This window comes from Pelodiscus sinensis, chromosome 14, assembly GCF_052426305.1.
Source record: "Pelodiscus sinensis isolate ZL-2025 chromosome 14, ASM5242630v1, whole genome shotgun sequence".
Lineage (NCBI taxonomy): Eukaryota > Metazoa > Chordata > Testudines > Trionychidae > Pelodiscus > Pelodiscus sinensis.
In genome coordinates, this window is record NC_143065.1 from 2,280,180 (window position 1) to 2,301,394 (window position 21,215).

A 21,215-nucleotide genomic window follows, 5' to 3' on the forward strand; every position below is an offset into this window, starting at 1 on the left:
GATAGAAGCATTGATTTTAAGCACTGCAGTCATTTTGATTTTGTAATGTTAGCCTGAAGTCCTAAACGCCTGTGAACCCAAGATAATTTAGTTGATAGATTCTGGAAAATCCAGCAATTACTTTATGCACATTCATTTGCTTTACATCTGCTGCTAATACAGAGACATAGTAAATTACCTTTTGAATAGCAACTCATGGGATAGCTTTTTCCCATTACCAGTCATATCCTTTGGATCCATGACAGTATGTTTCAGCTCTGTATTTGTGGGTAACGATATCTGCTGGCTAACACGCTATTTATTATATACTTTCTGTACAGGTCACCGATGCAACTCAACAAGTGACCGAGTCCAGTGTGGGTGAGAGAAACACAACAGCCGGCTTTAGCACACAAGGTGATTTTACCATTGCTTTTCCTTATTTTGGAAGCTTGCAGTTGTCACTAAGGCTATGTTTATCCTATGGGTGCTACAGAGGAAGGCTACGGTGCTGCAGCTATCCCTCTGTGGTGCCATAGGCTACAGCCTAGAATGAGAGGAGGAGTTTATTCATCCATGTAGGTAATCCATCTCCCCAATTAGCAGTAGCTAGGTTAACGGAATTCTTCCATTGGTCTAGCCATGTCTACACAGGGGGTTAGATTGGTTTAACTATGTCACTCAGGGGGTGTGAATTTTCACACCTTTGAGCACATACCCATGTCAAATTACCTTTTAAGTGTAGACCAGGCATTAGAGTGGGCTGTTTCTTCCTGGTCATTCTTTTCTACCTTGAAGAGGAGGAATTTGATCACTGCTTGAGCATAAGAAGCAGCACTTTTGTCCCAGTCACTCACTACTTTACTTCTACAGAAACTGATGTTACTAGAATGACAACACAAGCATAGAAAAAAGCCAGTTTTCTTCTCCCAAGCTGGCTCCAAAGCTCTGTGGAGAGCTTTGCTTGGAAGCTTTCTTGAGGCAGGGAGTGAGCCGTTTAGTTGTCTTTAAAGCACCGTGCACACACATGGCACTCTAGGAATAATTTTAATACACTGCTGTGGCCACCTTTCATATGATTCTTTCCTATGGCTGCTCTCCAGTATGTAAGCTGTGTAATGTACATAGTCTCCAGAACACTAGGAATGTACCGAATCTCGGTTTCCTGAAGGCAGCTCTCTTGACTGTTTGCTGAGCAGCAGCAGCACTGAGTCAGCTTATTCTTTTCAGCAAGTTTATCAGGGCCACCTTTCTGTAACAGGTCTGAGTGTCATGAGTGCAAGGGCAGTAGTTTAAATTCAGCTCAAGGACCAGAATTTGTCACTAGTTGATGCCCGTTCAGGGTGTGTATGAAATGAGGTGGCGGTATTAGTCCAATCCCCAGCAGACAGGTACCCACATCACAGCCAACATTAACACTCCATAGGAATTACCTGTTGGCACTTTTACTGACAATATCAGATGACAAGCTAAAGTTTTAACAGCTCTGGGGACTGAACTAGCCTCTGTTACTATCCTCCAAAACAGGGTCAGAGTATGCTGACAATTCAGTGTTGGGAATCAGGCACTTTCCATAATGTGTCTGTTTCGTGGATAACTAGAAGACTTTAGTCTGCAGAGAGATTGGTCCCTCTCTTTGCACTAGCACTAAACGTTCTTTTCAAAAAACCTTTTTGACATCTTTGTGAAGTGTGATGTTGACAGTTCAGGATGATCCATTTTTATTATGTATCAGGTGCTGATTACAAAGAGCTTTCTTATATACCCATAGCAGATATTTGCTTTATCAAAACTGAATTCATTGGGTCACTAGGGTGAGCAGCTTTGTATTGAAATAATACGTAAAGACTCAGTGATTCAGTCATAAATATTTTGTAACCCTGCATATGTATTTACAATGTTTACATAATAAAAATACATAGCCTTGGGTACATAACGGTGGGTGCAAAAGTGTATGTGCATCTTTTCAAAAGGACTTCATTACATTTTTATTACATTTTTGTATTACTGATATGACAGAATTCATACAGTGAATATCAATCAGGTATTTTTATGTATAGTCTCACTTCTAAAGAGGTTCTGCCTCCAATCACAGGAATGTAGTCCCTTCCATAATGAGAGAGAAATATGGGGAGTGCAATAATATCTTTTGTTGGATCAGATTCTTCTGTTGGTGAGACACAAACAGATTCTGTTAGTGAGACTTACACAGATCTCACCTGAAGGAATTGTGGCAGCTTGAGAGCTTTTCTCTCTCACCAAGAGAAGCTGGTCCAGTAAAAAATATTACCTTACCCACCTGATTTTTGATCTGAGGAAGTGGGTCTGGCCCACTAAAGCTCATCATCTAATAAACCATCTTGTTAGTCTTTAAAGTGCTACATTTTCCTGCATTTTGCTTCAGCTACCCTAGACTAACATGGCTACATTTCTATCACTATTCTTACCCACCTTGTGTCTCTAATATCCTGGGACTAACACAGCTACAACAACACTACAACATTGTGCTTAAGTATGTTGTGCGCAAACGTGCTGTCTGCGTCTACATTAGATTCCCCTACTACCCGCTCTCATCCCCAAAATAAAACACCTAAAATTATCTTGCCACTGCTGTGAGTGCCACTGTAACTCAGTTATGTGCCTGTAGCCCTGCTCTGCACAGTGATGATGGTGACCAGCCTTTACTACTGCTAACTGTTGATAACACCTGGGGAACTGCACCAGTGAAGTGTAGCAATTATGAGAAAGTGTAAAGAAGGCCTGTAAGTCAGGCTGACAAATGGATCCAAGCAACTCTAACCAGGATAGTGAGAGTGTGGGAGTGTCTGGAAGGTTTGGTACATGATGTTTCTGAGTATCAATAAAACTAAATCCTGGCAAAGAGGTTCGATGGAAAGGTTAGACATTACTTCCGGGCCTATGCTCTGAGGATGGGGTATTGATTTGATCCATTCACACACCTGTAGTCATGTTCTAAACATCTCATACCAGGACTAATATGATATGTTACAAAGGTTCATCGTAAATACTTGAGTAATCAGCTTCTGGAGATATTGTGGTATATTTAACAAACGTGCTGTTTAAAAGTGTCTAAGTATTTACATCACCAAATTTAAGTTTCAATGAGCCCCTTACACTTTGAGCAGTAAAGATTATGTATTTTAACATGCCTAAAGAGATATTTACATAACTGAGTAACGTGTCTTTTGATGATCTTCGGTTGCCTGGCAAATACGAGGATTTTTTCCCCACATGCCCAGAAGAAAATACTAGGTCTCATTTAGCAATTTTGAATGGGGATGGAACGGCCTTCGTAAAGTCTAGCCTTTCAGATATTTGGCATCCTATGCAGTGGTGGCGCCTTCTCCACATCCTTGGAGTTCCAGGGTTATCTGGAAATTTTGAAATTGACAGTAATTCCTGCCAGACCAGGATTGACATACTAAGAGGCTTTCGTTCAGCACCTCCACTGCTTCCTGCCAGCCAGACCCCAGGTGCACAGAGGCAATTTACCAAACATTTGTAAACCTGCTAACAGATTCTATTGGCGCATTCTGAAACACAAATATGAGAATCTGTTTACCTGATCAACATTGCTAGCAATAGCTATTACATGGAAAGGGGCAGCAATTGAGCTGATTGAAACAAAGTGATGTGTATTCTCTGTATGATTTGAGATGACACCTGATAGCGCCTCCTCAGTTCTAGTAGGCTGCTGTTGAAAAGTAACTTCTTGTATTCTGGAATTGGGCAAAAAACAATGTATATGCAAGGCTGGAGGTGTGCTTCCCCATCAAAGATATTTCCTTTGTTCTCTTTGAAAATCATTTCTGGCAACAAAGAGGAGAAAAATACACCTTTACATAAAACACAGACATGTTTTCATTGATAATATGCACTGTGACCACCTTGAAAGAAGAGAGAAAAATTTCAGCTCCTAATACAAAGGGCTTCCAAGGTGATGTAGATCTGCAGAGACTGTTGAGCTTTCATCTGTCATGTAGGGACAAGGAAATCTCTGATTCTCTCTACATTTGGTATGCTAGAGAAATGCTAGAAGGGTGGATTCTTTTTCAAAAAGCTCTTTGATGTGAATTTGAGACACACATGATGCCTAGTTGCAAGGTGCTAGATACAAAACTAGCATTGACTGTTGTAAAACTTTGATCAGTTCCTTGGTTACTGAGTGTCTGTGGAAAGCGTTATTGTCTACCACACATCATCCTTAGAGCATGAACAGAAATGTTTAGCAAAGAAACCAATGAAGGCAGGACTTCACCTCAGTGTAACTGCAGAGGGAGAATATACTATGACATAAGCTTTATCAGTGAAAGAAAATAGATGGGAATAGCTCAAAGCAATTTGCATAAGAGACACTAAAAGCAGGAGGATGACGTAAATCTTTACTATCCTGGCATTTTGCCATGTAAAATAGTTAAATTATTTTAATCTATTGGTTTAAATCCATGAGTTGACCCATTAGATCAGGGGTTCCCAAACTTTTTGACACGGGGACCAGTAAATTCATTCACGAGCTTTTGGAGGACCAGTAACATTCATTTACATATTTGCATAATCATTAAGCAAATGATGAATATTCAAATAAGTTGTTTCTGGTCCTCCCAAAGCCCCCAGTGCCAGCTTTGGCAAAGCTTTTGATACAGTCACCCACAATATTCTTGCCAGCAAGTTAAGGGAATATGGATTAGATAAATGGACTGTAAGATGGACAGAAAGCTGGCTAGACCAGGGTTGCCCAAACTTTTTACTTTAGTTGGAACCCGTTTTTTTTCAGTACTGTCTTGTGCAGCCCAAAAATATAAACACACATTAAAAAAAATTAAAAATGAATAAATGTCCAGTGTTTCACCCGGCTGCATCCTCTGCCCAGCCCGGGCCAGGGCTTGGGGGACCCGGCACCGCACGGGCACTCCTGGAGGCGGGAGCAGGAGCAGACTGGGGGGAGGGTGTCTGGCTGGGAGGGAGGGTGCAAGGGGGGCAGAGTTGCCAGGTGTCCGGTTTTGTACCGGACAGTCAGGTAGTTGAGGGTTCTGTCCGGGAAACAAATTGAGAAAATACTGGACATATAAAATGTCTGGTATTTTTTAACTAGGTAAGTTTTATTATTATTAGGTGTATCAGTCTGTAGCTGTGAACTGCCTGGCTGGTAGATGTGCTCACGCTGCCTGAGTGTGTCTGCCAGCCAGGTAGTTCGTGACGACTCGAGGATGGTTATGGGGGGGAGGGGTCAAAATAGAATCCCCGGGGACGGACTCACTCGTGCCCAGGTCAGTCCCATTTCCCCCCGGCCGATTCGCCCCCCCCCCCCCACACACACACACACTTCTCCTCCCGATCTCTCCCATCCAACCCTGCTGCTCCGTTCAGCCCTGCTTCCGGTGGCTGGTTCCTCCCCACTCCACACTGATCTCCCCCGGCCAGCCCTGCTCCTCCCGATGGCCCCCCTGACCAGCCCCACTCCCTCCACCCCCTCCCAGCCAGTCGATTCTCTCCTGCTTCTCTTCCTGATCTCTCCTGGCCAGCCCCGCTGCCCCCGTCCAGCCCTGCTTCTGCCGCACGCCCCCCCCCCCCCCATCTCTGCCGGAAAGCCCCGCTGCCCCCAACCCTGCTTCCCGGCAGTCGGTCCCCCCCCCCCCCCCCCGCCCACACACACACACCTCCTCCCAGCCCGCCCCGCTCCCCTCCCGGCAGCCACACTGAGGCCCAGTAGCAGGCCACAGCCCATTGTTTGGGAAACGCTGCATTAGATCATTCTCTCTTTAGGACAAGGTTTTTCTTGCTAACACTCAAAATGCTTGTTTTGCAGCGTCTGTTGACAGTACCTCCCTGCTGGCCTCTGAGATTGCGGATCTTCCAGATCATAGATACTCGTCAGAGGATCTTTATTCTCTGGAAGTTCAGGGGTCTCTTCATTCCACAGACTTTTCTCCGTCCAGTACAACCCACCGCGGTGCCACAAACAAAAGCTGCGCCAGTTTGGATCACAGCATTCGCTCTGGGTTTCGCAGGACTAGCTCACAATATTCTCCTGATGAGGATGGCAGTTCCCACAGCAGAGCCTCTGTGGACAGGTTTCAAGGCCAGGAATATGAGAACTATGGTCCTGTCAGAACCTCAGTCTGCTCCGCAGAGAATTTCAGCCCATCAGAAAGAGAATCCCAGAGCTCTGTGAAAGAAAACAGAGCCACGCCACCCCTGAAACAAATGAAAATATGTTGTGGAGTCTTTAACCAGCCCGCTGCCGTACACTCTCAGTCCTCGCCCTGTTCCATGCCTGCAACTACTTCATCACACTGTGGCTACTCTGAGAGAACTGCCCAGCCGCATTGCGTTAGGAAATACAGAATTCCAAACATAGTCCGATCTACTAGTGACCCTGTAGCATGTTCATCCAGCACAGAAGGTAAGTGTGAGTCACTAAGGCAACATGGCATGGGTAAATCACACTTGACTTATCTTAGAGCTAGTATTGTTGGAAGTTACTGAAGCTTTGCGGCATGATTTATGTAGGTAGAATTTAGCTCCCATGTTTAAAGGTTATAGGCAGTACAAATGTGGGAAGAAATATACTTCTGTGAAATTAATAGTGGCTGTTCTCAGTTATATTGACCATGCTCCACTGAGTTGAAAAACGACCTCTTGGGCAGCATGTAAAGAACAGGTGCCTCTTCCAGTCTACCACCATCACACTGAACACCAAGACCAGAGAGTTGAGCGGAAGCTGGGGTACCGCTCAGGAGAGGGGACTGGCCAAGCCGACATACTTATGCTACAGCAGGCCTGGCCTCTGGTTTGCCTCCCAAAGGCATTGGCTTTGCAGGGATCAGCAATACACCAACAGTAGTTTCTCTAGAGGCAGGGGAGGGGGTCAGTTTCAGAAGGACAGTGACCCAAAGTGATGAGAATAACCAGGTGGTAAGTTGCTGACTTTCCTACAGCAGCATCTTCTGCTATAAAAACCCTCAGCTGATGGGAGGGGAAGGTGGAGGAAGAAGTCTTGCTTAGCAGCTGCCAACTCTTCATAAAGAATCAGTTTATTCCTGTTAAAGAGGAAATATTTGTTGCCGTAGAATAACTTGGCCAAATGTTAGCAGAGATGATACATCTACAGTGATTTGAAAAGGAGTACGCATTACAAAAGGTAGTAAATATCAAAAGAGTAAAGTGGAGAAACAGATTGAAAGTAAAAGGAAGAAAAGTTGTCCTACCTGCGATAGCAGTTGGACAGTGGAATAGTTTTCCAAGGGAACTGGTGGAAGAGTCATTACTTGGCTAATTTAAAACAGAAGCAGGCAAAATATAAGAATATAGTATGTAGAATAACCCTGCACCAATAGGATGAGGGGCTAGAAGATCAACTGGGACTTACACATCTTTAATTTCTGTGATTCTCTGAATTTCAGAGACACTGACAGCTAGTTCTGCAAGCTCCATGGAACATAAGTTAATGCACTGGTATTTTAAATCTAGAGAACTTGCTGCAAATTGCCACCAGAAAAACGTGTATCCTTAATCTAAAAATAGTATTTGTTGGATTTCTAGCAAGCAGTAGCTGTGTGGGTTACAACTAGGGATATTTGAACTCAGTTTGTTTAATTTCCCATGCACTTAACTTCATGCATTGGAAAGTTGGACTCATACATTAATTTGTACTCTGCTTAGCAGACTCTACAAAAAGTGACAGAGAAATATCTAAAGACAACACCAATATATACCTGTGTGTATGTCACATATAGGGAAATTATTTGTGTTGACCTAGCTTGTGGGAGATTCTTTCATCACCAAATTGTTTGTTCTATAACATTAAATCCCTTTGAACGAAAGGATCAGTGTAAGGATCAGTGTAAGTGAAAGTTATTTTGTAAACTTCATAAACAGTTTGAAAGGTTCATAATTTCTCCACCTCTATGATGTGCCTCATCTCTAGTCATAACATCTGCCTGCTTTCTGCACTACTCTGGGTGAAGAGTTTGTTGAACATTATTTGGAAATTACATAAATATTACAAGAAGCTTATTTCCAATGACATGTCGCAGCTGTTTCTATCAGCCCCTTGAGCTTCATCTTTCCTAATGTACTTTCTCTTGTGACACACATCTGGAGTTGCTTATCTTTGGGTATCTCTGCCTAAGCATTTGATCTGGATACTTCAGGGGTGGGCTATGAAGCTGCAGAGTTTAACATGAAATGTTTAGATGCTGCAAATCTCAATCTGGTAATTGCTTTAGGCTGTACATTGTTCATTCGGTGGAAAAAAACCTGTGCAGCAGGGAAGGGCTGAGGAACAGTGGTAGTGGTGGAGTTTTAGTGCAGGAGAGGCAGAAGATCTGCAGCCCATTAAAGGGGGTCTATACTCCTGGACGTAATACCATACACTGAGAGTGGCCAGGTAAGGAGTGGCGACTTAGGTAGACTCAGTGCTCCTTGCAGAATGGGGGAACAGCATTCAACATAAGAATGACCATACTGGGCCAGACCAAAGGTTCATCCAGCCCAGTATCCTGTCTGCCGACAGTGGCCAAAGGGAGGGATCACAACAGGTAATCCTCACGTGATCTCTCCCATTACCCATCTCCAGAGAAACAGAGGATAGGGATACCATTCCTACCCATCCTGGCTAATAGCCATTGATGGACCTAACCTCCATAAATCTATCTAGCTCTTTTTTGAACCCTGTTAAATTTCTAGCCTTCACCGCATCCTCTGGCAAGGAGTTCCACAGGTTGACTATGCACTGAGTGAAGAAAAACTTCCTTTTGTTTGTTTTAAACCTGCTGCCTATTAATTTCATTTGGTGACTCTTAGGTCTTTTATTGCAGCATAGTTGCTGCAAAATCTGGTGCAGAACTCTACTGATGTTCCACGCCTGGGGAGAATTCTATTCCCCACCTCCCCATGCAACTCATTTATGCCAACTCCAGCTAAGTGGGCATGTTTCAGTGAGGTGGATTCAGCTCTGTGAGAAGGGCTCCAATGGCTCTGTATTTGTGGGCACTAGGAAGAAAGCCTTTTGACATTAAAGCACATATAGGTGCCTGCTTTCCACAGGGGAAAAAAGTAAGGGAAGGGAAAGGAAACACCAGCATCCTGATCATGAGCCAGACCAAACCAATCTTCTCCCGAGGAATGCAAAGATGCAGAAAATTGGCACACCACTTTCCTTTGTGCTTGTTTCTGTTTGCTTGCTGGGAGGAAAATGTGCCTGAGGGTTTACACTAATGGCCAGTCTGGCCTTGCAGAAATGGAACTTGGGATCCACAGAGTTTGAGGACAAGAGGTGGGATGCTAGAAACTAGCTGGGCTTCACCCAAAACTTGAGGCAAAGCTAGCGGTTGCCAGTAATTTACAGTTTAGATTTGTCCTTTCATTATAATTTGTTACGGTAGCATCTAGAGGCCCCAATAAGACTAGTCCCACTAGTGCTCTACAAATATATACTTAAAAGAGTACCCCTGCAAAAAGAGTCACTTAAATAAACAAAACAAAAAAGAAGTGGAGGCGGGTGGAATTATTTGCATTGTGGAGATGGGGAACTAAAGGCACAGAAAATAAAATGATTTGTCCAAACTTACACTGGTAGATTTAAAAATGAGCAATCCTGTGGCACTACTTGTTGTTTTAAAAGGTACAGACTAACATGGCTGCTACTCTGAGACTTTTGAATGTGATTGGTAGATTTGTGTCCGGGTCATCTTTTGTGGGAGAGAAAACCAGGTATGTGTCTCCTGGTGGCGTTGTAGGAGAATCTTAATTAGAACTGTTTGCACTCCGGGGCACCACCAGTTAACTTCTGGGAGGTGTCTAGCATATTCAGGCCCATTGACCAAGAGGGATAAAGAGGGGCAGTTGCCCCAGGGGCCTTTAATTCACCTTTGGATCACCATTCTGCATGCTCCTGGCAGCTCTAAGGGCTGAGGGGACAGTGTGCCATGCTCCAGGAGGTGCTAAGGACTGGCTGACTAAGCCCCTGGCCTTATTTCCAGGCTATCAGTCCTGGTATTTAGGTTTTATGAATGTAATGCTACACATTGATGTGAAGGGTCTCTGCCAGATAGGATCGTGCATGCCATAGCCATTGCACAACTAGCTTCCAGCGAGCACAATTATTATACTTGCACCGCACCAACAGTAACACAACAGTCAATACACCTAGTATAGCTGAGCAGTTTAAGGCTTTCATGCCAGTAATCCTCAGATTAATGTGGTTTAAGACTTTACATAGGTTCATTATAGTCTATTTGGTCAATAGTCCACCCAGTTACCTCTTGATGTTGGGGATCAGATTTCTTGTGTGTAGGTATGTTTAAAAGAGGGTATCTATCTGCTGGTTCAGTTCCAAGAATATCAAATACCTAAGCAAGTACTCAAGCTGAAAATGATGTATAAAGGAAGTGCACTTTTTCATTAAACTATTACCATACCAAAGTAGGACTAAAACAGTGAATTAGTGATGCTAGTAAAAACTGCATTTATGCTAGGAGAGTTTGCCAGGATAGCTGTGTACACTAGCCCAGGGCGGCCTTGGCCATTGCTGGCATTCACTATAGTTACTAGTATGGCAGATAATGTCTAGTGGTTTATTTTGCTCTTTGCCCCAGGTATATTGAGCATCACCAGCATGGTAAAGGCTGCCAAGACAAACTCCATTTAAACTCATTGAAATGTCACCTTTTATCTGAAGAGCCATAGCAGTGTATTGCAATGCCTAGGCACATGAAGGCAAGCTGAGGTCAGAAGCAGCCAGCACTGAGTTTCATGAGTTCGAGAGACTCTATGTGTTTTTAATATTGTTTTATCCTGATTTCATTATACACTCTGCCAGGGAGGATTAGAGCAGTTTTTCATTATATGCTTTGCCCTGAAGATGCAGAAGAAAAGTATCCTCTAATGTAACTAGAAGGTCAAAATAGTTTTCAGTGTTGGAAGGAGCAATAAACAGTCTTACCCAAAATGTGTGGATTTAACCCTTTTTAATCTCAGGTTTCTGAGAGTCAAAGTGGAATCATCACGTGATCATTGTGCTAGCATCTCAGGTACCTCTCATCAGAGAGCAAAACACCTCTGGAGCTATTTGCAGCTGCTTTGGCAACTGGATGACAGAGCTCAGGAAAAGGTGGCAAGATATTCTCCAGAATGTGAACATTAATGAAAATAAGTGGTGCATGCCGCTTGCTCGGCAGCAGAATGTAGCTGTAAAGGGGGCTGGACTGAGGAGACAGAATGCCTGCACCTACAGCCTAGATAGCTCTGTGGTTAATTGGGTCTCTTACAAATTACAATAGGGCCTGCTCCCAAGAGGAGCTGAGTCCTCACTGTGCTCACTGATGGCTATTGGCTTTCAAGATTAAGCCTATAATATTAAAGATCTGCACATTTTATAAATATACAGCAAAGAGGAAAATGCATCATAACCATGGAAACATTTCTTAACAAGTGATCATTTGCCCGTGTCCCTACATGTAGCTAACATTAGGAAACAGGATCATTTCAGGCTGCATTAGAAACAGGTGATGTGTCAGTTTCCTAAAATTGAATTATAGGTAGTGTTCCCTGTAAGCTGTGCACTTGGGCATCCGCCCAGGAAAGATTCACAGGCTGCCCAGCTGATTAGCATTTTTTCCCCCTATCAATAATTTTACCAACCTACAGACAAGTAATTTGGAAGCCTTTCCCCAGGACTCTGTTAGCACTACTAATACCATACATCATTTATGTTCAGTATCACATCACACCACCTTCCCTCCTAGATCCCTCATGGTTTGATGCAGAGGACCAGAGTGAGTGGCGAGGGTTCACGCTTTACTTACCTTGCAACAATGGCTCCTGTCCTGCACCTCGGATTGCACCACCTCTTAAATTTGACCCTGCTGCCCCTCCCATCACTTAGGTAGCAAGCTGCAGTCAGGGTTGCAATTCCAGGGTGCAGGGTATGTATATGTATATGAAATGGTGGATTGCAAAAAAGACTCAATGCAGTGGTAGGCTAGCTTCGTAAAATGTTTGGGAGCCACTGTAGGAGGTGCGAGTGCAAAGTTTTGCCATACGTTATCATGCAGAACCACCACATATTCTGGGAAGCAGTTTTTGGGAGAAACTCAGTGCTGACCTGAAGTGGAGTCCTGGATCTCTTTTATTTCAACATTGCTCTATTTTTCACAGTGTTTTGATGCATTGTTCACTCTGTAATAAAATGGCTGAGGCCACCAGACCAGTCTTAAACTTTCCTTGTTCTGACTATTTCTCCTGGGAACTTATACTACAGCTATGTTTGCAGCATAGGAGCAGTGGCTTGTATATCTGGAGTATTGCATCCAGTTCTGGGCCCCCCACTATAGAAAGGATGTGGACGCATTGGAGAGGGTCCAGTGGAGGGCAACCAAAATGATTAGGGCGCTGGAGCCAGGAGCGGCCTGAGGCCAGCTGCAGCAGCTGGCACCCCAGGCAGGAGGTGCGACTGGCACCCCCTCCTGCACGGCCATCAATGTCCGTGACGTCATCATCGGGCGTCCGGGCCAGTGGCACCCTAGGCAACTGCCCAGTTTGCCTAGCCTCACGGGTCATCCTTGGCTGGAGCACATAACCTATGAGGAGAGGATGAGGGATTTGAGCTTATTTAGCCTACAGAAGAGAAAAGTGAGGGGAGATTTGAGAGCAGTCTTCAACTTCCTGAAGGAGGTTCCGAAGAGGGTGGAGAGAGGCTGTTCTCAGTAGTGATGGATGGCAGAACAAGGAGCAATGGTCTCAAGTTACAGTGGGAGAGGTCTAGGTTGGATAGTAGGAAAAAAATATTTCACTAAGGCTGTGTCTGCATTGGCAAGATTTTGCGCAAAAGCGGGTGCTTTTGTACAAAAACTTGCCACCTGTCTACACTGACCACGAGTTCTTGCGCAAGAACACTGACGTTCTAATGTAAGAAATCAGGGCTTCTTGTGCAAGAACTATGATGCTTCCGGTCAGGAATAAGCCCTCTTGCACAAGTGTTCTTGCACAAGAGGCCAGTGCAGCCAGGCAACATGAATTTCTTGCACAAGAAAGCCCAATAGCTAAAATGGCCGCCAGAGCTTTCTTGCGCAAGAGAGCGTCTACACTGGCACAGATGCTTTTGTGCAAAAGCACATGCCAGTGTAGATGCGCTCTAGCGCAAATACTTTAACGCAAAAACTCTTGCATTAAAAGTATTTGTGCAAAATCTTGCCAATGTAGACGTAGCCCAAGAGGGTGTGGAAGCACTGGAATGGTTTCCTAGAGAGGTGTTGGAATCTCCATCCCTAGAGGTTTTTAAGTCCCAGCTTGACAAAGCCCTGGCTGGGATGATTTAGTTGGGATTGATCCTGCTTTGGGCAGGGGGCTGGACTCGATGACCTCCTGAGGTCTCTTCCACCTCTAGGATTCTCTAATTCTAGATAACGAATGTTTGTTTCAATCCAGTCTGTAGTGGAAAAATTTCCCCTAACAAACACCATTAGCATAATCTGGCATTCGCGATATCAGTATTAGCAGAAGAGTCAATGAACCTGAAGATTTTTAACTATCCACTCTCTGATGTGGTCCCAGGGGAGGAACGTTGCCCTACTATTATGTGCTGCACCCTTTCCGTGGGTAAATAGAGGACTTTCCCAGGAACAACAGCATAAAATGTTTCACCAGCATTCAATTCCATTACTAGAAATCTTTAAAATAGCTGTTTTAAAATGTTTCCTTTGTTTTATAAGTTTGTTGCACCATGAACCTACTAGGAGTTGTAGGCTGTAGGCTGTAGACTGAATGTTATAACAATTCCCCTGTAAGGATGTTTGATTTCACACCTTTCTTTAAAGATTCATTTTCCCCCCTTTATTTTTAGTTCCCGTTTCTAGTTCTCATGTGGCTGCCTCTGCTTGCCAGGATTCTGTAAGCCGTTTGCTACCCACTGGAAAACAAAGAGAGACAAGGAAAACTGACCTACATTTAAAGCCAAAGGCCTGCAACACAATCTCCAAAGAGCGACCACACTCTTTAGTAGACATTAAGGCCTATAAAGACACAAAAATTTTGGTGGCTAAATTTTTGGAACATTCAAACTGTAATCTCCCTCCAGAAGTGCGGCACGTGGTGAACAGCATAAGATCTGTAATCAAATCTGATGAGAGACACATGGAAGAAGCCATCTTCAGTGCCAACATTATAGACCAGGTAGGACCATTATGATGTTTGTAGTAAGCAGGGAACTGTGTCTTGAGATGGCTTTAGATTAATAATTTTGTCAAGCCATGACATATTTTGAACTGAACAAGACATGATTTTAGAGATGGCCTTTAGGACTAAACTTCATAGGGCTGGAATTTATACTCATGTTGCTCTTAAAGATTTATAGGGAACTCTCACCTTAGATTTTTAAGTTTACTTTCTTCAACTGTAAGGTGAAAGAGGGAAAAGTATTTGAGGATACAAAGGTTTGGAAACTGACTTGGAGCTTTTGTTTCTTGACCTAGTGAAGCTCAGCTGCATTTTGGGGCAGATAGATTTGGATAGCAGAAGGGAGAGATGCAGTCTACCAACTGTCAAGAATGGGTAGATAGGCAAGTGTATTGGCATCTCTTCTGTAGAAGGCCGGCACTCATTCATGCTTCTTACTAGAAGATGAACATTGGCTTGGTTATGATTTAGGAAGCTGGCAAATTCTGATTCTCAAAATTAAGAACAGAGGAAGAAACTATGAAAATAAGAAGTATTGAACAATGCATTAAACTTAATATATATTTTAAAATCTAAAATGAACACTTTTGATCACTTAATTTTCTAATGCCTATTGGTTTTATTTGACTATGACTGCAGGTTTGACCTCTTATTCATTGGGTTACAAAAATAGCAGCTGTAGAAAAGGAGTTTTCTTCTCTCAATGGTTTGGGAGGCTGTCTGGGTGCATCTACACTGCATTGTAGCTAGAAATAAGATACACAATTTGAGCTATGCAAATTGCATATCTTATTTCAATCTTATTTCAAAATAGCTTATTTTGTACTTTCAGCGCCAAATTTCAAAATTAACCCACTATTCTAAAATGTCTTTTCTCCTCATGGAATGAGGTTTACAGGGGTGTCGGAATAGTGAGCCTATTATATTTTGAAACAATGGGCTTGCTGTGAAGACATGGGATAGCTATTTTGGGATACTCCAGTATCCTGAAATAGTGTTGCAGTGTAGATGTAGCTCTGAGAGACAAGCTAGCCCACTGTCGTAGGATTCTATATGCAGAACTGAGGGATATATAAAAGAGAGTAACCTCATATCCTGGATATCATTGTCTATATCACATTTGCCTGCTTGTCCACTTCTTTCCTCAGCAGTAGGAAAACTTCATGTTTTTTAATATATGATATAGTGGTTATCAAATAATATTATGAGAGAAGCTTAAGTATCACTATTGACCAAGCCCTGATCATGAGATAATTTGCACTAGCCCTTTGCTAGCTGGGAAGCAGAACAAAGTTAAATACTAACTTTAATATATCTAGATACAGCAAAGGAAAAGCAGTAATACCCTGAGAAATGTAAGAATTCCACAGTGGCCTTATGTCATTAACATTTTTATTGCTTTGCAATCATTATAGGTCAGTAACTCCCAAAGGTTAGAAAGCTGAAAACAGTCTGTTAGGGCTATAATGGAAAGCCATAACTTCTCAAAAAGAAAAATACTACAGACTGAGTGTTTTAGACAGTAAAAACGGAAACTAATCGTGCAACTTTATCAAGAGTAGACTTTTGAGCTCCTGGGAGACACATGACTGGCTCAAAGGGAGCAATCTTAGTAAAGTTATTTTTCCAATCTACAAACATTAACCGTCACTCAAAGCCCAAGCAGCTCCGTCAAGCTCCTCTTGAAGCTGAGAGCTTTTTAATAACCATTATACAATTCAGAGTTAGACATGTAAATGGAAGTGACCAGCTACTTCACAAAAGGTTTGCTCTAAGTGGTTTTGAGAGAGAACACACAGTTAATGGGTGGAAAAATCAATCTCTCTTCCCCTCCTCAAAACACATGACCTTCCCTCAAAGCAAGTGGATGGAGTTTCATTGTTTCAGACTTAAACCTGAGGCCTAAAAGGTAAAAGCTGTGTTCTAAGAAAATACTCTCCTCTCTAATTCCCCTCCTTCATGCTTCAACAGGAGTCACAATTCCATCACCTACTCAGTGATCAGTTAAGGCCAACCACAGCAGTGCTTTATCTCCCCTAACCCAACAGAAGTCTGTGTGAAGGAGATCAAAGCAGGATAAGAGCCTATGGTCACACCAGGATAGCTCCAGCTTCCTGTCTAGCAGCATCCAGGTCTGACCATTCGGAAGGCCACCAGTTACCAATTCATCCCCAGATGAGTAGATGGAAGATTTTTTTCTTTAAACCAGTATTTGTTTAAAGGATGATGGAAGTTTCTATATTCTTTGTCCTAGCAGCAGCTACTTAGTGCTAGTACTGCATGAAGCAGAAATTTCCAGTAGCAAAAGCAGAGCTCCCCCCACTTGAATTAAAGGGCACTGGCTGGTAGTCGTATCAGGATTTTGCCCTCTGTGTGCTAATCAGTAGGGTGCAATCATGAGCCCACACATTTAGCTCCTAGTTAATAACTCTCATACTAGGTAAAATTCAATACAACGGAATGAGCAGAAAATGTTACAGTAAATGACTGACCCTTTGCAGTACAACAAACCTGTCTTCTTCCTTCCTCTCGCTCTCCTCTTATCAGGTAATTACAAGTTCCCGGCAGAATGTGAACACCTCTAGAAAGCGACTTCAAGAAGATCTTCACCTTCAGAGTTGTGGTGCTCTCAGTTCTCCAGTTGCCTTCTTACGCAGGTCCCACATCTCTCGCAGGTTAGAGCGGGACAGGCCACACAGTTTGATTGGAGTTTGTCGGGAGACCATCCTTTGACAACAGCTTACAGGTGTGTTAGGAAAAGATGATTCCAGCAAAGAGAAGACTCCAGCAGAGAAATGCAAATGAGGGATGGCTTAGACAGGAAAAAGGGTGTCGTCATTCTGGAATTACACTTTTTAAAGCAACACCCAGCTTTTTCTGAATGTAAATTTAAGCCCTGCAATTTTGCAAAATTTATAGGGTTATTATTAAACTTGTAAAAACGTTTTCCCAGATATACATTGATTTGAACGTATCAACGGAGATGCTGCAGCCCTGTAGCATTTCCTGAAAACTATCACCAAGAGACCTTTTGTACAACTTACAAGTTGCATTTATTTAATGTACCTCAATGAATTTTAACTATCATCAGTGTTTTAATAAAAAGTATTTCTGGACTTTGCTTCCGCAAAAACGGATTTGGATAGAAATACAAACATTCGCTCTTATTACAGGAGCATAGTTGCTTTCACTGGTCCCTTTGTTGCCATAGCTAAGTGTACGTAGGTTTCAAGATGCTAAGCTAATTGTCTTCTGCTAGAGCTGTTTTTTTTCCTCAAATGTCTCGTGCCCTTTTACATTCTAGTAAAGGCTGCACAATGGTTTATTTTTTGCTTTGTTCTGAATGCTCATGAGTTTGGTTTGGGAGATGCCATTTTAAATTGAGGTCTAAATTCACTAGAAACGATGTTCTACAATTGCACCATAGACAAAGCCATTGTGCTGCTGGAACTGCTTAAAAGCTGGCTTCCATAACCTTTCATGTACAACCACTGAGCTGAATCCAGACAGGGCTACCAAGGGGCAGGGGTAGGGAGTACAAAAGGCTCTCCCACCTTGTTTGAGAGGTCCCCCAAAATGAAGAGGGCAGCTAAGCCAAATTTGAGTGAGTGGCGTTATAGCTTGGAACACAGGGTTATGGAGCCACTCAGATTTGGTACCCAATATTGGTAGTATGGGCGGTGACTCCCCCATCATGGCTAGCCCAGATCCTACTGCTACCAGGGTTATCTGGCAGGTCTGAAACTGTGCAGATTTAGGAATAGGGTAGGAGGATATTTTCCCACCAGTGGAGGGGCCACAGCTCCCCTTACTTTGTGGGGAGAGCAGCCATGGATCCTCACCGACCATCTCTCATTCCTTCTCTTCAAACTTTCGTTTTCATGGTAACTTTGGAGGGAGGTGAGGGGACTCAGTTTCAGATTTTGCTCTGGGCCCCGAAAACCTCTTTAAAACTCTGAATCTACATAGATTTTTAGCATCAATTTGTTAGCATGAAGAAGAATTTTTCTACTAAAATTGTCTTCTAGTAGTTCTGCACTACAAAACCTCAACCATACCAACAGCAGACACTGCCTGCCAGGTCTTTGAGAACAAAGCAGTACAAATTACAAGTCAGCAGAGATAGGAAAGTGCATGAACAGTGTTAGGAAAAGAACAGCGTTCACATAAGGAATCCAGTCTAATGTGCAAAACTTTAACTTTTATAAACACATCTCTGGCATTTAATTGCTTGCCTGTTTCCATTTGTGTCACTCTAAACTTGGCATACAATCTGTGAAAAGGTTGCAAAGATGCGTAGCTAGAGATGGGTAGCTTTAGTTCAGAATGTATGTTTGTCAATCATCAACACCACTATGCGTTAAGTTGATGCTGCTTCAGCTACACTGGTGTGAAGCTACAGTGACATCCAGTGGCAACAAGGTAGGGTAACATAAGCATCCATTTACCATGAATTCCACAGATACACCACCTACTATAATTTGACTTCAAGGCAGCAGGCGGAGTCCAACTATTTGATTCTTTGCAACTGCACTTAGATGAAGAATTAAATGGGGATATTTCTAGTAAGATTTTTGAATTCTTACTAACAGAATGAACAAGATAAGCAAGTTGTCTTTATTACTCCAGATTTATTAGTGATACTAGGGTTAATTCTTTCCTAAGGTCAGTTGCATGCAACATATATGTTACTCCTTAAAATACAGTAATCCTAATGCTTTAGTTACTGCATGGTAAGGCTTCTAAAGTCACAGTGTATTTGCTTCAAGGCCTTGCCCTCCTTCCTCACGCCCCACCCCCCCAAAAATCAAGACAGTTACATTAATGAACAATTTCTCATCATGAATACAACTTTACTACTACTTAGTTAATCTATACACATTCTAATACTGCTGATGGTGCTAGTTTCTCTTCTTTCACCAGAAATAAACATTCAGAACAATGCCTCAGGAACAAGAATGTTTTTATAAAAGACTAAGTATGTCTCTCAAATTTTTGAGCTAGTGTAAATCAAAAGATAATAAATATTACACAAACTGTGGAACAAATTTAAGTATCAGAGAAGTAGTTGTGTTAAACCATGAAAATTAAAAATAAATGTAAATAAATATTTTAAAATTTGTGGCATTTATTCTTTATTTAGCATAAGAAACACTTTCCTGTTCTTGTGTTATACACTTATATTCACATTTTTGCATACTTACCATTATGACAAATGTAACGTAATTATACCAAGTACTACAACTGTTTTACTTTACATTAGAATCTAACAGCACACATTCCTAATCACTGAAATTTTAAAATGCCATCTGCCCTGGATCAGCTTTCAAATTATGCATTACCCTGTGGTGGACCATTACATGGGGCTTGGATTTTTTTTTTTTTTTTAATGTGAGGCTGCTGTTTCATTATCTTTGCAGTAAATTTTCTGCTGACTCATTCTCACATCATCAAGTATGACAGACATATGTTGTACACCATGCCACATGAAGATTACAAATAAATATGTTAAAGTTTCAATGAGAAAAGAGTTTAGAAGATGTTGCAAAATACTATGTCTTACAAAGATTTTGTCAGTGATTATTGTCCTTGATAAAGATGGTCATCACTTTTTGGCAAGGAAGAGAAAAGGAAGAGATGCTTGGCCATTCAATTTGAAGAGTCTTCAGGTCCTATTTCAAAGCCTTTCATTTATATAAGATACAAAATTCTTTCTTCTGTTGTGTAGACTTCAGCTTTGATGGAATCATTTAGTTTGTTTGTTGAGGGAGACAGCCATATGTGCTAGATGTACAAGGGTGTCTCTTGGCCAGTTAGAAGCCTAAACATTGCAGCTGGCATGGTCTTCATATGAATCTGTCAATTGATTTATATAAAATATAGTATCAGTATCAGCTGAAACTTACTACAAGTCTGATACATATATCACAAACTGCATTGACTGACCTCAGGGGAGGGATTTCTGATTTCTACCTAGAGCTGTGAATTGAAGGAGCAGGGTTCATGGGCAGGGGTTGCTTGTTTTTAAATGCAAACGTATCAGAATAGCAAAAGCAACTGAAAACCAACTACACCAATTCCTTTCAACCACTACTGTCCAAGCTAAGGAAATTAGCCAGGAAGAAAATTTCATGTACATAAAAATTCACCCTGCATACTCACTCAAATATTGCCTGGCACTGGATTTTCCTTTCTCTGTCCATTCATTTACACACACTATATCTTAAAGTGGAATGTGAACGTTTGTACATTGTTTGAACTTCACCACCCACAATGTTAAAGTGCATTCAGATTTAGAATCCAAGTTTCCCCATTCCTACTAAATCAACAATTTGCAAGCAGTATTATTTTCAATCGTGTGTTAGCTAGGGTGACTGGGCTCTGATAGGAGTAAAGGTGTCAAATAAAGGAAGCATCTGGCATTAACACTGGAAAATACTAGGAAAAGTGGGAGGTTAGCAGAGATTTCATTAATACTGTGGAAGACATGGCATTGTATAAACAAATCATAACAAACTTGTTTGTCTCGTATTAGAAACAAACAACCTGCAGCATGGAGGGACCTGCCTCTTTGCAAGAGCCATACAATACAAACACCAAGGTACCCAGCATGATTTTAGATTAAAGTGAAACTTTAAATTCATGATAATCTGCACTTGTCAGACTATTTTAAAAAACCAGACACTGAACAGTCAGGCCATAGACTTTTATAAATTTACAGTTACTTAGCTCAAACTTTAGCTACAGTTTTTTAAAAAAATCATAAATTACTTTGGCTATGTTTTAATTGCAATAAGCTTCCATTTTAAGATTTTTAGATACACAGATTTTTTTCCACATTAAAGCTCCACAATGAAAAATTAAATACATCCATACAATGTGTGTGCACTGCTCTGTATTAGTTATCATAATTTCACCATTAGAAGTAGGGACTGTGCCAATTCATAAGGAGTCAACTGCCACATATGACCCTCACCAACCCGTACTGAAATGCTGCTTTACTTCCTTGTGGGGAGAGTAAAGGAAGTTCTCTGTACTAG

At 42.0% G+C, this 21,215-nt stretch overlaps 2 protein-coding genes across 9 annotated transcripts in view; one reads left to right on the forward strand and one right to left on the reverse strand.

The window, feature by feature from the left end:
• ENTREP2 (endosomal transmembrane epsin interactor 2) overlaps positions 1-18,710 on the forward strand; it is a 349,968-nt gene extending 331,258 nt beyond the window's left edge. Inside the window, exons 8-11 of one of the 2 annotated variants that reach the window (XM_075897721.2) lie at positions 321-396; positions 5,807-6,403; positions 13,844-14,172; positions 16,723-18,710. In XM_075897721.2, the coding sequence (XP_075753836.2) occupies positions 321-396; positions 5,807-6,403; positions 13,844-14,172; positions 16,723-16,908 (1,188 nt within the window). In that variant the 3' untranslated portion in view covers positions 16,909-18,710. The remainder of the gene's footprint in view (positions 1-320; positions 397-5,806; positions 6,404-13,843; positions 14,173-16,722) is intronic. The other variant, XM_075897722.2, reaches the window with a different exon arrangement.
• Positions 18,711-19,654: 944 nt separating this feature from the next.
• The window catches only part of APBA2 (amyloid beta precursor protein binding family A member 2), a 186,419-nt gene continuing 184,858 nt past the window's right edge, over positions 19,655-21,215 (reverse strand). For all 7 annotated transcript variants that reach the window (XM_089781882.1, XM_089781878.1, XM_089781881.1 and 4 more), the window contains one exon: positions 19,655-20,031. In XM_089781882.1, the coding sequence (XP_089638008.1) occupies positions 19,960-20,031 (72 nt within the window). In that variant the 3' untranslated portion in view covers positions 19,655-19,959. The remainder of the gene's footprint in view (positions 20,032-21,215) is intronic.